General features: G+C 41.2%; 1 protein-coding gene across 1 annotated transcript in view; it reads right to left on the bottom strand.

Moving 5' to 3' along the window:
• The window catches only part of LOC135219553 (Fanconi anemia group I protein-like), a 258047-nt gene that overhangs the window by 50827 nt on the left and 189756 nt on the right, over positions 1–17464 (bottom strand). The window contains exons 7-9 of the mRNA XM_064256406.1: positions 15810–15965; positions 14530–14737; positions 11773–11974 (exon numbers count right to left, since the gene is read on the bottom strand). Of these exons, the coding sequence (XP_064112476.1) occupies positions 11773–11974; positions 14530–14737; positions 15810–15965 (566 nt within the window). The remainder of the gene's footprint in view (positions 1–11772; positions 11975–14529; positions 14738–15809; positions 15966–17464) is intronic.

The raw sequence follows: 17464 nt of genomic DNA, 5'->3' as shown, positions 1-17464 counted from the left end.
TACCGTTTGATCAATGGTTAGTTACCACTGATCAACCTAACTCTTATCTTGTACCAGTTTACATGGTTTTGCAAATGGATTGTTGGAAGGTTATTCAAAAAGGCCACTGATTGGTAAAAGGAGATTGGAATCACCATTATCAAACAGACTCACAGGCAGGCATTTCATTACTCAATTTGTAAACAAAAATCACAAGCCTGATTATATTGTTTGCAGTATAAGAAGTACTGACTGCTGCTTGAAAAAAACGGGCAGTGCAAAAGAAAACAAACGACATATCACTGTGAAACCTGTTTCCTAACAAACCACCTTTGTGCATTTTGCCATGGCTCAAAATGTACCATACTGTAAGCAAGTACAAAAAGACCTGTGAATGTAAAAAGCAATACAAAAATAGTGGTTAGCTGAAGTTTTATTTTAAAAGTTTTCTAAATGAAAAAGGGATATTGACGAAGGAAAAATCTATTTCTGGGGGAAGACCTGTGTCGCCCGGTGAAATGATTCTGTAGCTCGCATTTCTAAGTATAAATAGATTCTAAATATACCTGAGAAAAAGCTAGAATGGAATGCTGAAGTTACTACCTTCAGCTCGATCACCTAAGGGCGTCGGTATAAGCATTGGGGCAAGTGGAAGCCACTACCACAGGACTTCTGCCAATTAGAAGATTCCTTTCAAAGTCCCTCCCACAGCGAGAGCCGTTACAAAGACTACCCCTTCCACCTTCCGCTCACTACTACTACTACCCACGCCCGGCATCTTCATTCCTGGAATAGAAGCCCAAGCTTGGACTGGCTACAGGGTGGGGATCAGGAGAAGAAAGAGGGTCAGGTTCACCGGGCGACACAGGTCTTCCCCCAGAAATAGATTTTTCCTCATCAAAATCCCTTTTCTGGGTTTGACCTGTGTCTGCCAGTGAAATAATATCAGAGAATTGCCATACAAGCTTGAAAGATATCAGACAAAAATGCATAAATGAATAATGAAACTTAAAGTTCACTAAAGAATAATTTCAATGAGCCATAAAAGAAACCGACACTTAGTTGAATTCTTAAAATTAAGACTTAAATTAGGACTTAATAACTAGTAATAAAGTAATAATACAATGGAATGGTATCTGAAGAAATGTGATATATACCTAGACGTATGTATAAAACAGGTAAGGAATACAAAAGGAGGGTCCCAATGCTATATACAAGTCCGGCGACGGAATGGCAAGCAAACCAGTCCGGCACCGGGAAGGAAGATTGGTAGGGGATACAAGCGAGGCAGGCAGGAAGGAGTGGGTATCAAGGGATAAAGGGCTAAGCAGAACGAGCAATAGAATAGTGTTTTAGGACTTGGTCATTCGGGGGAGATTATGCTCCCTGCGGCCACTGCTGAGAATTTAAGAGCCTCTAGGTTCTTGAGATAGTGGCGTTTAAATACTGCCAGAGATTTCCAACCCGTATATTTCTTCAGGTCCTCTAAGTTCATATTGTGAAAATAGTTAATCGAGGTAGCCACTGCCCGGATATCATGAACGTACGGAACTGAATTCGGGTTGGCTTGCTTAATAAAATAGAGGATTTGTTGTCTAATAACTTTCAGGGAAATTGTACCGCCTTTCTCTCCAATAAAAAGGGGACCTGAAGACTTATTGGAAGTCCTGGCCAGATAGGATTTGAGGGAGACGACAGGACACAATGATGTGTCTTGTGTAAGAGGAACAATTTTCCATGGAGCCCACCTGTCTTGTGGGTCTTCATTCTTAGCCAAGAATTTCCGATCTGGGGATAGTAGCACTTCATCCAACGGGAGGAATTCGACGTGGTTAGGGTCTCGAGAGAGAGCCGAGAGTTCAGATATTCTGGCACCTGACGCCAGGCTCATTAAAAATAAAATTTTCCTGAAAAGGGTTGTATATGAGCATGAATCATTATCAGTGTCTGAGACCAATCTAAGTACATCATTTAAGAACCAGGAGACTGTATGAGGGCGGTCTATTGGTCTCAGGGGGGCACATGCTCGCGGGATTGAAGAGGAGTACGAATCCAACAAATCAATACTAAAGCCAAGCTGAAAAATCTTCCTTAAGGCAGATTTGATTGTAGTAATGGTACTAGCAGCTAGGCCTTTCTCGAATAGAGTTCTAAAGAATGAAGTCGCCAGATTCGTAGTTATCTGTTGGGCATCAGATTCTTTTAGAAAGATGGTCAATTTCTTCACTGCTGAATCATACTGTCTGAGCGTTGACTCTCTTTTATCAGATTCTATAAACAGGATGTTTAGTGGATCGATACTAGCGTCCTTTTGGGCCGCAAACTTCATGAAGTCCATAAAGTTAGGGCATTCAGAATTCTTGAGGAAGCTGACACAGTCCGAGTTTGTACTACTTGAGTCATTTCTGGACAGGGGATCCGTCTGGGACGGAGATTCAATTCTAGCAGAAGAGGAAACCAGTTGCTCTTCGGCCAGTTGGGTGCAACCAATGCTACCTGTCCCGTGAAAGATCTCAGCTTGTGCAGGACCTTCATCAGATTTACTGGTGGGAACTTATAAATCTTCTGCCAACCATTCCAGTCTATGGACATCGCATCTGTGGCGTGAGCTAGAAGGTCCAGGTTGGGAGCCACGTAACAAGGGAGTTTGTGATTAGACTCTGTGGCGAACAGGTCTACTTGAAGACCCGGAATTTGGTTGCAAATCCAGCGGAATGACTTCATGTCCAGGGACCACTCCGACTCCAGCGGAGTCGTCCTGGATAGTGAGTCTGCGATGACATTCCTTACTCTTGCCAGGTGAGTGGCTGACAGGTGCCAACGATTTTTCGTTGCTAACGAGAAAATCGCAATCATTATGTGGTTTACTTTGCGCGACCTGGAGCCTCCTCTGTTTATACAATGGACTACTACTGCGCTGTCCGAGACTAACCTTATATGAACGTTTTTGGCTGGAGCCAGGCGTTTTAGAGTCAGAAAACTGGCCATTGCTTCCAGGACATTGATATGGAACTGGCGGAACATCTCCGACCATGTTCCTTGAACTTTCTTGTATTGTGAGTAACCTCCCCAACCGCTCAGAGAGGCGTCCGTGTTGATCGTTAGAGACGGCGGAGGGAATTGCAGTGGCACTGACTTGGACAGGCTCTGGTGTTCCGTCCATGGACGGAGCCTTTTCGTTAATATCGGCGGAATTAGTGAGATCTTGTCCCTGAGTTTGGGGTTGACTCTCTTTCGCCAGACTCGATTGATATCCTTTAGTCTGGCTTTCAACAGGACGTCCGTTATCGAGGCAAACTGCAGTGAAACTAGAATTCTCTCTTGGGTACGACGAGAAGCCTTTTTGTTTTTGAGGAACTGTCTCGTATCCTTCGCTATCTCCCTGACCTTCTTGGATGGGAGAGATAGTTTGTGCGAATTTAGGTCCCATTGGATTCCCAGCCATTGAAAGCGGGAAGCCGGAACGAGCTAGGATTTTTCTTTGTTTATCTGGAAACCCAGATATTCTAGGAATTCTATCACTTTGGCTGTTGCTTTGCGACACTCCTCGCCGTTGGTTGCCCAAATGAGCCAGTCGTCTAGGTAAGTTATTAACATTATCCCTCGAGTTCTTAGCTCTTGAACTATTGTCTCTTCTAACTTGGTGATTATTCTGGGCGCTATGTTGAGCCCGAATGGCATGACTCTGAATGAGCTTGCTATCGGAACATGATAGTAAGCGTCTGTAAGATCAATAGAGGTGATGACCGCCCCACGGGGAAGTAAGGTCCGTACCTGCGAGACGGTCAGCATGCGGAACTTGTCGCATTGAATGTATGAGTTGAGACGGGACAAGTCCAGAATTACTCTTCGTTTGTCCGAGTCCTTTTTTGGTACACAGAACAGACGTACTTGAAACTTTAGGCATTTGACTTTCTTTATCGCCTTCTTTTGGAGGAGATCTTTGGCATAGTCTAGTAGGTCCGTCGTTGGAGTCTGGTGAAAACTGACTGGTGGAGGAGGCCCTTTCTCCCATTTCCACCCTAGACCTTTCGAAAAAATGCTGTGGGCCCACGGACTGAAGGTCCAATGGTCCCGGAAGAGATATAATCTCCCTCCCACCTGCAGACTCTCACTGGTTGGCTGCAGGTCTGCTTCCTCTGCCTCCTCTGAAGCCCTTGCCTCTAGACCCACCTCGCTGCCAGGAGCCACCTCTGGCTCTGCTACTTCCGACATGCCTACTGTAGCCGCGAAATGCTCCTCGCGACTCGTAGGAGGGGTTGAAGGCTGGGGAAGCCACCAAGGTTGTTGAGGATGAGGGTTGCTGAGCTGGCGGAGTTTGGACCAGAACATACTGCTGCTGCGGTTGAGCCTTGAATGTCAAAGGCTTACCGACCTGGGAGACAGGGACCGCCTGGACAACCGCCTGAGGATGAGAGGGCTGGTAAAGATGGAATTTCCTTGGCCTCTTCCTAGGTCTGGATTGGGGTCCGGGGGTATCAAACTTCCTTTTGAAAGGAAGTCCCCAACGAACACGAAGACTCTGGTTGGCTCTAGCCGCCTCATTGAAGACGTTGTTGGCGCCCCAGATTGAAGCCTTTATAAGCTTGTTCGGCTCGTGCCTTATGGAACCATTCGCAAGAACATGCTTCCTGCAGGCTCATCTAGCCACAATAAAGTCATACAGATCCGCCTGGAAGGTCTGCAACAGACACTTCGTGTGGACCCGGAACAGAGCTTCATTGGCGAACGTCGAAGAGACCAACTCCGCCGAGGTGACTGAGTTGATCGACCTGCCCAATCTGCATCTTGCCTCGAATTCCGCTTTGACCAAGGGGTCCGTAATCCTAGGTAGCTTCTCTGCGAACAGGGTGGAGGCGCACTCCGGGTCGAGTTTACCCACCGTTAACGTAGCCGGAGCGTCAGTCCAAAACTCCACATCTGCAGGGAAGAGTAAGGAGGTAGCCTCAGTCTCTTTTAAAATGGGTAAGGGCTTATCCTCCACCGCTGCCTGTAGAGTCAGTTCCGTGATTTTTGATGTGCAAGGCAATGGAACTCCTCGCGGGGTCACAAACATAGTGAAGCTACCTTTATGGGGCGTTAGCTTGGTATTAACGCATTCCCAATCTGTAAGGGTGCGGACCCATACAGCTTGGGCCTGGTCCCTAGGGTAGATAACGGTCTCTTTCGGGACCTTGTCTACCCTGACTAGCATGTCTTCTGCTAGTCAAGCATATCCCGGAAAAGGAAACAGGAGGCCCTCCGGGAAGAACTCGAAGTCTTCTACCGGTCGGGTTCCGCAACCTTCGATCGTCAGTTTCCCATCTCAATACGGAGCATGCAACGCTAACCGCCATGGGTTGTTGTTGTCAAATGGCGGAAGCTTTGACGCGTTCGGAACTGTCACAGCCTGTGCCATGGTCCCAGACTGGAGGATTCCGGACACCAATTCCTCCTGGGCTCTGATCCTCTCGGTCAGGGACAGTATTGATTGCCCCGAGGTCTCTAGGCCCGAAGCAAGTCGAGTGGACACCGACTTGAGCTTATTGTCTACTACTTCGCTCACCTTCATCATTAGAAGATTAGCGAATGCCTCCTGGTCAAAGACGGACTCCGTCGGCTTGGTTCTGGAGGTCTTGGCTCTCAACCCCTTGGGAGGGGGAGAAGCCTTGGAAGAGGGCGGCTTAGCAGTAGCGGTCGATGGCTTGGGGGCCGAGGACGACTTAGCCGTACCCGCCGGAGCAGGTTTGGATCCCTTTGGAAGGGATCTCGTCTTCATTACCTTGACTTTGGGAATGACCGAAACTGATCTATCCCAAGAGGGAGCAGACTTAGTGAAGACCTGGAAGGAAGAAGAAGAAGAAGGAGTGGGGCTAAAGGGGAGACTACCTGCCTCACTTATCTCCCTACCTACCTCCTCCTCGGTGGCCATCGGTTCGTGGTGGAGGCTGATGGCCACCACCTCTTCTGCCACCAGGTCGCAATCTTGGTCCTCTGGGAGGGGCAACATCTCCAGCCGGATGTTCTCGATGATAGGGTCCACTATCGCCGCAGGAACAGCTGTCGTAGCCATGGCTCCCGGATACAAAAGGGAGCACAGGTTCTCGGACAACACATAGAGCTGTCCAGCCGCGGCGTTCCTGCCAAATCCTCCGACCCAGCACTTGAGGGACACTTTGGTTTCCTGCCAGAGGGCCAAGCTAGCCTGTAAAAAAGGGAATCGAATTAGTATCCCATCCGGGAAATAGTATATCCAAGAAATTTCATAAAGCTGCCATAATACAGAAATTTCAAGTAAATGATAAGGTGAGGAAGTTACCGTCTCGTCAGAGATGATGGTCACCATATCATAGCACACCGTACAAGCGTCGGGGTGCCACAGGTAGTCCTCCAGCTGGACGGCGCAGTTTGCATGTGACCTACAGACCACATGGCCGTAGGGCTTGATGAGGGTAGCGGAGCAACCTTCCGCCTGGCAACGGACCATCTGTAAGTTAAAAGGTCAAATGAGTATTATATGAAAAGTGCCGGAGTCCGTCTTCGGGAAGGTAAAGATATACCCAGTGTATGGGGTCTGAGACGAGCAGGACCGAGGAGAAGGAAAGACCTAATCCTGAGTCCGGTCGTACTGAATCAGAAAGCTACGAATTGACGCAGTCGCATATCTGAACCCTTTACTGTCCCCACCGAAATGGGGAACAGTGAAATCAAGAAAACGGAAAACTGAGCGGCGGAAACCTGGTATGAAAAACTCCGGTGGCGAGTGTGATGGTAGACCACACTACGTTGGAACCCGACAGGTCCGGAGATATGCCTACAGAGTTTTAAACGAGTGAATAATACATCTGGTAATCTGGTGTAATCTCTTAAAGGCTTGGCCTACTCCTGAGTCTCATAATCCCGTTGTCATAAAGTAACGCCGGCGGAGACAGGCTGATACGAGCAGAACAGGGGAAAAGGTAAGACCTAGGCCTGAACCTGAACACATCCGGGGGGAAGGGAAGGGAAGGGAAGGGAAGGGAAAGAAGCGATTCTAAGGTAACTAGAAACGCAACTCTGAGCCCGAATCCGTCCCCATGTGAGTGGGGAGGCAGAGACAACAGGGGGAAAGGACAACTGAGCGGCGGAGCAGTAGAAATGTACGATCCGGTGCACAGCCCGCTGGCTGGTGTGATGGTAGACCCCACCTAACCGGTGGAGCTACAGGCCCGGAGACATGAATAAGGAGAGTACACCTAATCACCGAGTAAGCCACTCCCCTCCAACACCATACCTCCCCATCGGACAGAATAAGCTCTGCAGCCATTCATCTGTAGGATTACTTGTACCGCGAGCTAATAGGCTGCGCCAGGCGGAGCCGGTGCTGGGGGGGGGGGGCCCCGGTCGTGAACACTTAGCCATAGGAACCGATAAGAGATCACCACCTACAGGAAGCTGTACTAACCTACTACTAAAGGGGACAGGGGGCAGTAGGCCGACTGGCCCCTAAGGGGGTGGCCAGTCGTGATTATTTGGTCACAGCAACCGATCGGTGATCACCATCTTACGGGAGGCTACATTAGCCTACTACTAAAGGGGGCAGGAGGCGGCAGGCCAACTGGCACCCTAAAGGAGGCAAGGCCAAGGCAATACGCAACCCAACAACAACATAAATAATAATACAATAATGAGGCATCTCTGGAAGAGTTGCAAGGGGACAGTAAGGTGAAAAAGGATATACCCAGCAGGGATCTAGCCTAACCCTCCGAGATCTATACGGATTCGGTCAGGTAAGCCAGATAGGCCTCCAAGGACGTCATGACGAATACGGTAGTCACTCAACCAAACCCTCCAAAATCGAAATTTCGATCTGGTCAGGTAGGGAGGATAGGTCCAACAAACATGATAAGATAGAGACTCTCTAAACTGGATCGCCCTCCCCGCGAGCACCGAGTGCAGGCGTGGGGGGTGGGGGGGGGGACAATGGAGGGCTAAGGGGTAGGGTCACCTGGCCTACCTTCCAAAACCTAGCCTAGGCCTGGTCGGGTAAGCCAGGGAGGGAGAGCAAAACTTCCAACCTCACAGTGATATGAAAATCAAGTGCATAGCTGGCTAACATCGAAAACAAAGCATGCATGCATAAACTATAAAACCGTGAGCAAGTGTAATCATAAATAAACAAAGATAAATAACGCACGCGTCTGATGATGCACCCAAGATGGCGGATGAAAAAGCGTCACCCCGGTTCGTTAGAACTAAAGAGGCTGAACAGGCAAAAAAGGGAATGCATTGTGACCACACGAATTACAAAAACGCAAAATGGAATACTCAACTTGGATGAAGAAGCTGGGAGCTCTGCAGCAGACATAGCTTTGCCAAAAGAAAACACAAGGGGAGCAATGAAGACACGTGCGTAACCAATGCAGCTAATTACAGGAATGAAGATGCCGGGCATGGGTAGTAGTAGTAGCGATCGGAAGGTGGAAGGGGTAGTCTTTGTAATGGCTCTCGCCGTGGGAGGGACTTTGAAAGGAATCTTCTAATTGGCAGAAGTCCTGTGGTAGTGGCTTCCAGTCACCCCAGTGCTTATACAGACGCCCTTGGGTGATCGAGCTGAAGGTAGTAACTTCAGCATTCCATTCTAGCTTTTTCTCAGGTATATTTAGAATCTATTTATACTTAGAAATGCGAGCTACAGGATCATTTCACCGGCAGACACAGGTCAAACCCAGAAATACCCATTTCGTTTGAAAGGAGATTTTTTTTTCGTATATAATGCACTAAATATTTTTTATTTCATTCCTGTCTTTATATCATATATAAAAGGTTCTCTCTGTTATTTTCATATAATAAAAATTGAACTGTATAAAATAAAAGTTATATTGCAAGTTCTTTTCCATTCTTTCTTTCAACGCTACAAAATCTCAAAAAAGCGATACGTAAAAGGTACCTATTTTACCAAAGAAAAAATATTTTTTTATAATTATTTATCAAGAAATTGTTGCAAATTCAATCCACATGCCCTTTCTTTAATTTTAGCTCCCCAAACAAAATGCTGGGTCAAGAATTATGTGTAATGCACTCCAAACTTTTTTTTTTAACTTTTTTTACCATTTTTTCTAAAACAAAGTATTTTTCAGGCCTTTAATCACATCTTAAGAGAAAAATAATGCCAGATATGGAAAATATAGGTTCTGTTTTTATCGCAAGAGGTAGATGAAGTCATTTGGAGCATTTTCACTTTTTTATGAAGTTTTATGCACCCAGGGGGTAAATTCCAAATGCATATTGACGCAGTCTAAGGGTTAACCCTCGTACGATAGTAAAAAATTACCATAGTTATGTTACAAATGACGATAAGGAGAATAAAACTGATATATTTTTGCATTACTACGTATATCCTTACTCACTATGGAGAAAAGATTGGCGAGGGCATATACAGTGGAACCTTGACATACGATTGCCCTAATATACGAATGTTTTGAGATACAACAGAAAATTTGCGAAAATATATGCTTTGATATACAACGAAATATTTAAGATACGATTTTGCGATGAGTGATAACTGTATAGGCGACCGATAGATGGCGTTCGGTCTGTTTGTTTGTTGGTGCTGCATCGTTAACACTTCGTTGTGTAGTTCGTTGTATTTGTGCCTATTTTTCGTGTTATTTTGTCTATTTTATTATTAACCAAAGGTCCCAAAGCTAAAGACAAAGCAGGTGATAAGAAAATTTGTGATATCCTTGGCAAGTGGCAGGAAGTGTCAGATTTTGTTGAAAAAAAGACACCCAGAGAAATTGTCTACAGGGAGAGCGAGTGCCTTATTTAATGATACGTGTCTCACATTCTTTCGTAACATTTTAAAAAGGAGGCAGAAACAGACCTCTCTTGATCGTTACTTTATGAAGGTCTCACGCAGTGAAAGTCAAGAAGAAAGTGAGGCCAAAAGGCCCAGACCTGAAAGTGATGAAAGTCAGGAAAGTGAGGCCAAAAAGGCCAGACGTGAAGGTGATGATGAGTAAGTGTTTACGTAATTAATAAAAAAAATTTAGTTTAGCAATGTTATTTCATTTCTGTTTATTACGTAGTTATTAGTGTACATACGTAAATATAAAAAGAGAACAAATCGTTCCCTGCCACCCCTTCCTACCTCCTCCTCCTGCTGGCCTCACGTCATCTTTCGTTGTGGTAAGTAAAATTCCTTTCTTTTTTTTTATTGATTTTATTAACATTTATTATCATTTATCACATTACTATGTTATTTAATCATTGTGTGTTATTACTCGTTTATTTGTGTATAAATTGTGTATATTATATGTAATTTAGTTGTGTTTTGGTGTGGTTTCATAGCGCTAGAACGGATTAATACATATTATTATTTAATTTTTAAATGGGAAAAAATGCTTTGAAAATACAAACTGTTTTGATTTTTGATTCATACACGACCGATCCGGTAAACGGAAACAAATTGCAAATTCGATATGGTTATGTCAAGGGAAGGTCCAGTGTACTACAAAATTTAATCTCTAAGTTTTAGTTGAAAGTTTTAGTTAAAGTTGAGGAAAGAATGTTGATCCAGTAACAACTACCATCATGCATTGGCAATGTGGATGAAACTCTCACAAACTTGGGTATAGTAAACTTGACCATAAACCAAATTTGAGAGAAACATGTTTTAATCAAAACTGTTTGTATTTTATAATACAAACAAATAGTAATATGTTTGTATTTTATAATACAAACAATAGTAATATGAAAATACAGTAATATCATACGATACTAATAGTATGTGATTATTACATACTCGAATTTTATATCTCATGTATGATGCGACTCCCTTAAAATTAGCACCAAAATTAGGTCTTCTAAAGCCACATGATACGCGAGTATATATGGTACATTCAGTGTGAGAATCGTAAGTACGTAAACTTTGTTAGCTTAGTTTTACAACCCTCAGAATAGAAACAAACACATGATGAGCTAGTATCTGACATTTTAACTTGAAGAAAACTACTCAAGTTAACAACAAAAGATAATCAGTTGAAGAAAGAAAGCCACAACAACAAATCTTGGATACTTCACCAAATAGTATCAGCTAGAAACCAATGAAGTAGATGCTGAAAACTCCCAGTGTTAGTCTGAAGCTGGCAGGAAACAAATTGAGCTCTTTGTTAGTTTGTTTCTCTAAGTCCCTCACCTACACACAAATGAAAGAAGCACCACAGAATGAAGTTTTAAGCTGCCATATGTTAGGCAGGGCCCAATGGCTATGTAACCACTCGATAAATAAGTTACTTATATAAAAATGCATAGTTTTGCATTTAGACAGGCAAAGATCCTGTATATGTATTAGCATCTGGTATATCCTGTCAACACTTATGAAGGATACATAATGAGAACTCCCCATAATATCTCTTTCCTCACAATTAGTCCAAAAAATATTTTCTATCAGTCAACAATTATTAAGATTAAATAAACTTCTATAAATTGGTAACAATGGTAAGTATCCCAAAATACTTTTCAATGACTTACCAAGGTCTATAATTTATCAGTGACATACACAGCAAACATAAACTAAGGTTTACTGCATACCACATTCATGGTACTCTACAAAATTTAGATTAAGGTAATATGTTTACTGCCACTCTGCTCTAAACATAGGGACTACATAGACATGTACAGTGTATTAATAACTTCATATCAGGATTGGGAAAATTTACAGATTTCTTTTCATTAAATTACTACCCACATCCACTGTGAGCCGCAAAGTAGATTTCTTATATACTAAAATGGTAGTCCAATAATAAGTTAAAGTTTAAATTTCATTCTTACTTAGAGAACAGCATTTTTCTTAGAATCATCATCAGAGAGTCTTTCAGTCCCATACTCATCTTGAAAAGGGGCAGAAGTGCCTGCAGAAGATGTGAAGCTGCCAAAAGAGGTAGGAACACCAAATACTCCAACTGTTCTTGAATAAGATTAGAATGTTCCAAGAGAACCAAAGGTGATAGCTTTGCCAGCTTTCCAAGTATTTCTAGAAGAAAAGAGATTATTAATTGGCATGTACATTATTTAGATTCTAAATACTGTGACAAACACTGCACACAAGAATTAACCTAAAATTAAAGTTTTAGTCAAGCAGTACTGATAAAAATCCAAATGTACTGTAATAAGAAGAGCTTTCCCATAAAGTGGGTGTACATTTCTTGTGAAAACACCAAGAGCAAAATTTTCATCACTTAGAGGTTATTTTTCTTTATGGCATTGGTTATCATTTCAATGGTATCAGGGCAGCTTGTTTGATAAGATAATACTGGCAAAACCACTGAATTAAAATTCTAAGCTCTCACTGGGCTAGTCTATCCTGTTATTAAATTGCCTCCAAATTAATTTTTCAGAAACTATAGTAATTTATCAAAGATGATAGACTATAGTAATTTATCAAAGATAATAGACTAATGAAATAGCACTGAAGACTTGCCATTTGTTGCTGTTGAAATTACAAAGCATGCAATATATTTTGCACTTAATGTTGTACTGAATTCTCTATACTACTGTCCTGAGTAGTGGACCATGAAATTGGGTTATTTTATAAAATTATGTTCAAAAGGTAAGCCAAAATCCTTGATGGGAGATTAATAAAATGCTCTTGTCATTCTTTTTGTATTCACTGCTATAGTCCTACTGTGGATTTATCGAGTTTAATTTCCCTTATCAGCATACCAATTTTATGAAGTTTTCCATTTATTTATTAGAATGGACCTTAGAATTACCTCAGTATTATTATCTAAGGGAATTTGTCTGTTTGCTTTAGTCTTGAAGGCTGTAGCTTTAGCTGCTCTACCTGAATTTTTAATTAATTTGCTGCAAAATGCAATCCAACACAGGTCAACATTTTTCCCAATTAATATAATTAAGTACTGATAGATGTTCTTTGTAAAAAATTTTCATAACAGTAACCTGCCCCACTTAAGTGTATTCCACCTTTTTGGAAGTACTATTGCAATTTATCTACAAATACCTCCCAAATATATGAATTCTACTTTATTTTGATAACAGTATTTTTCCATTTCATATACAACTACTACTGTACGACTGATCAATTTGTGAAACTCCTGGATAGCTTTCCCTAAGTCATTCCTGTTTGTTTTCATGATACTGAAATGACCAAGTAATATAAGTCCTTGATTAGAGGTTCCCTAACTATACCTTGTAGACATACATCATTATTATGCATAGTCTTTAATACAAATATTTTTACTTTGTAGCTCAAGTTTTTGGTCTTCCTCTACCACTTTCTTGGCTTTATAATCAAGGAATGGTTTTACTTCCCTCTTCTGTGTATTTTAGTTTATTACCTAGAAGAGTTGCTTAGCAGAGCTTTACAGCTTCTTCTGCTCTACTTTTGTTTTATTCCAATAGAAATGGAGGATTGCTGATGCCTCACTAGCTGCTGTAACCAAGAGATGCATGAAATTTAAACAATTTAAACTAAAACTGTAAATACCACACTGTCACTTCTAGTTTCTGAAACTGACTAGGGTGTTTACATAGGTCCTTCGTAACAATCCACTAAAATGATACAGCAACCCATCTTTGGGTCCTGATCCAGTAGTAAAGAACCACTTATCTACCCTACTCTGGAGGGCATTAAAACTAAATTTTTTTCATGAATATGACAATGAAAAGGAAATATGATACAGACAAATACAAATAAAAAGCCATTTTTAAGGTCTTCTTCAACCTCGAGGATCACTCTCATTTTGAGCCATACCAGGCTCTCCTGTCCTAAGTACTGGAATGCAGCTTAATAAGTTAATTGGAGTGAAAAAAAAGTGCCAACAATATAAAGGATCACCTAAGTCACACCAACCTGTCCCATTCAATCTTTTTATAATTGTAATGTTAGCTACTCTTAAAAGATGAGAAATAATAACTGCCAAGTTCATAAAAAAACTTTGTTCAAATTTAAATTAAGGTTATTTTCATTACAACAGATTCAAACATTTTACTATTGTACAACATTTCCACTTTATTTTAGTATTATGCATAGAAAATTTTCCTAAGTGTAAAATGGCAGAATCTTATGCAATTAATGTATATCTTACTATGAATTTAAAAGATGGTTGGCATGAGCTTGACAGTCTCATAACTTTCTTTGCCTTGAGATCAGCCAACCTAATGTTGTTATAAGATCTAATGAGAAGTTTGGTGTGATTTAGGTGATCTTTATGTTGTTGGTAGGACTTTCCTAACTATATTCCTGCATTTACTTATACTTGAATTGGAGTCTATGTGTGATTCAAAACTTTGGAGATTCCTCTACATTATAGGGTCCCTTGAGTATGAAGTGTATTTCACCTATACTACATAAAACAGACTTTAAATACTATGTGCTATTATTCACAATAACGTAGAAAATATCCTACTTCATCTCTATGGTTTTGTGACTACATCAAACACATACAAATGCAGTGGAGAACATTTTTCTTATTACAAAATATAAAGTTTTATTCTACAATAGCAATACCAGCTACCTTCAATCAATCTGCAAACAAAAGCAATTCAAACAAATAGCAAAAGTCTTACCAATGTACTGTATGGGAGATGATGCAGATACAATACAATTTGAAATCTTTGATAAAATTGCAGCTGCAAGATGTGGCTGCTTTTTCAGGATAAGAGGCAAAATCACTGATGCTAGAGAAACTGCTTTCTGACTAGAGTAAGTCTCTCCTTTTAAAGTACCACCAGATTCTAGAAGTTTGAAACCAAGGTGCACTAAACCCTGGCTAACCTAGGAAGATAAAAGCAAAATATTTAGTACAAAACTAATTACAATTAAATTTTTATAAAATTTTCACAACTTGCAGTACTATATGGTTTATCACAATATGTTTCCCAGATAAACCTTAAAAGTGGGGCAATAAGTATAAAATAAATTTGCCTTTTTCAGTAAAAATAATAATTCATTCAATAACAAACACATACTTTAATGCAGAATCTCAATTTAGGTGGGAAAAATTTGAGTTGCCAATCCCCAAGATTACCATACTGAGATACTTGGACCAGACTACAAGCAAGAATTAAGGGCTGTAAACCATGTATACATCCCTGTAGACACTTTGTACAGGGATGCATACATCTATAACAATAGTAGACCAGTCACAGATATGGTATTTGTCTTATTTTTTCTATGATACCCTCCACATCACCAGAAGCTTCTCCTTTAGCCCTTTGTGGGCCTTGAAGGCTTGAGGAGTCTCGGAATGATACATAAGTAGGGGCTTCACCTTACAATCCCCACTGCCGTTGGAACAAAGTGAAAGTGTAAGGCTGCCTTTCATAGGCTTATGCCCAGGTAGCTTCTTCTCTTCCTCCATGATGTACGTCCAACAAGGCATTTTTTTCCAAATGGATGCCAGTCCGTTGAAGAAATTTATCAAACCACCCACGAGAAGCCTTGAAGTCTAGGGTTGCCTTCGATGCCCCTTCTCCTCCGTCGTCTTTGGCCTGAGCACTCAGATCACCGAAAATGGCGCTGGCCTTGTGGCAGACTGTCGTCTCGGTTATTGTATTGCCAGCGTTTTCTTTGTCCTTAATCCATAAAAGATGCAGCATCTCCATTTCATCATGCACGTGGCTCTTCTTGTCACACCCTTGGAAGGTGTAGCTGCTTTGATGGCTTCCTTCTGCTTAAGGATGGTGCCTATCGTCGACGGATTTCGGCCGTATTCCTTAGCGATCACACTAGTGCACATGTCCAAACTACTGATTCAGAAAGAATAACCATACAACACTTGCCCCAACACTTGTGAATAATGGGAAATCAGTTCATGCAGCAGCTTTGTACAAACCCAATACATTACCTGGTCCCAACCCATAATGCAGTTCTCAATCGTAGCTTTGAATGCAGTTGTAATATGACATGTCTCTCCCCACGCTTCTCTCAGCCATTTAGAATGTCTGCTTCTCTCTTCTTGACGATAATATTTCAAAATGCAAGATTTCAGCGACTCCAAGATCTGAAAAGAAATTTCGGCATAACCTTTCCTGTTAGCAAAAACATAAGCTATACTTAAATTTGGAATTAAAGTTTAACCATAAAGAGCCGGACTAAAAATTCAATATGCAGCACCCCAGGCTGGGTAAACTTTGAGGTCAGTCAGTTCAAAAAAAAACACATCAATGGTAAATCCACAAGATGTAAGAAAGAAATTCTAACATTTTTTCCCTACCTTCTATGAGAAGTTGACAATGACTACTATTTCCAACCAGTTGAGGGACCTCTTTTAGAAGACAATTGTGACTCTTACCAAGTTATACATGTTTTTTTTCTAATAAATAAATTTATTTTGTAAAATTATGATTACAGCTCATACAATATCATAACAGACAAGAACTAAAATCAGTAACAAATTCTGAGTACAGGTAGTCCCCAGGTTACGACGGGTTCGGCTTATGATGTTCCGAGGTTAAGGAGCTTTTCAATTATATTCATCAGAAATTATTTCCAGGGTTACGACGCCTACAACGCTCATCTGGCACAAGAAATATGACACCAAAAATGCAAAATAAATATTTGAAGGTTTTTTTATGAAAAATGCAATAAGAATGCAGTTTACATAATTTTTAATGCACCCAAAGCATTAAAGTAAGGTTTTCTTAGGGTTTTTGACAATTTTCCAGCTTACGACGTGTCTCAAGAACAGAACCCCCATCGTAACCTGGGGATTGCCTGTATTTTGTTGTATACAATATTTACATACATTTACTAAAATCAAAGATGCAGTAACATTTTTGGATTATATATGTCTTAATTAATATTTCTTTGCACTTTTCCTTGCAAAATTACAATTTTAACTGACATCAACCCCTAGGTATCTATAAAAAGACGTCACATGAGAGAGCGAGGCAATACATGCTCCCTTTAAGTCAAGATCACAACTAACTTGCTCATGAACCGCCCCATTTGATCTTAGCCAGCGTAAAAGTTGCCATTAGTGAATTTAGGGGCTATAGATGTAATATAAACTCTTTCTCAAGCAAATTACTTCAAATCGATGCCACATAGTATTGATGCTCACGAGTGGATCCGTCCACCATCCACAACCTGTTATTGCTATTCATATAAGGGGATCCATTCATTATGGGTCAAGAAATAGGAAGGATTAATACAAGGTGAACTGCAATGAAAATACATTGATATTCTGTGAAAACTGAACTAAATTTCACTGCAATCTGGTATTGTTTGTACATATGATATTCAATCTCAATCTTCTTTAAACAGCTGCAGAAAACCAGAGCACTGTACACAAAACAAGGCACAGTACAAAGGGTCATAAACTTATTCCATTACAGACTTGCAGTGTTTCCAAATAAAGAATTTTTTCTTGTACAAAGTGTGGATATTCTATTATGATGTCTTCTTTTTTCTTCAAAGCTGCTGCTTTAAAAAGGTTGGACTGTAATATATATCTTTTTGTCAATCACTTTTTCTGAACCAAAATTTACAATTACAGCC

This window comes from Macrobrachium nipponense, chromosome 1 (genome assembly GCF_015104395.2).
Source record: "Macrobrachium nipponense isolate FS-2020 chromosome 1, ASM1510439v2, whole genome shotgun sequence".
Classification (NCBI taxonomy): domain Eukaryota; kingdom Metazoa; phylum Arthropoda; class Malacostraca; order Decapoda; family Palaemonidae; genus Macrobrachium; species Macrobrachium nipponense.
Note: the sequence above shows the minus strand (reverse complement) of the source record. Positions and strands in the feature narration are given on the sequence as shown.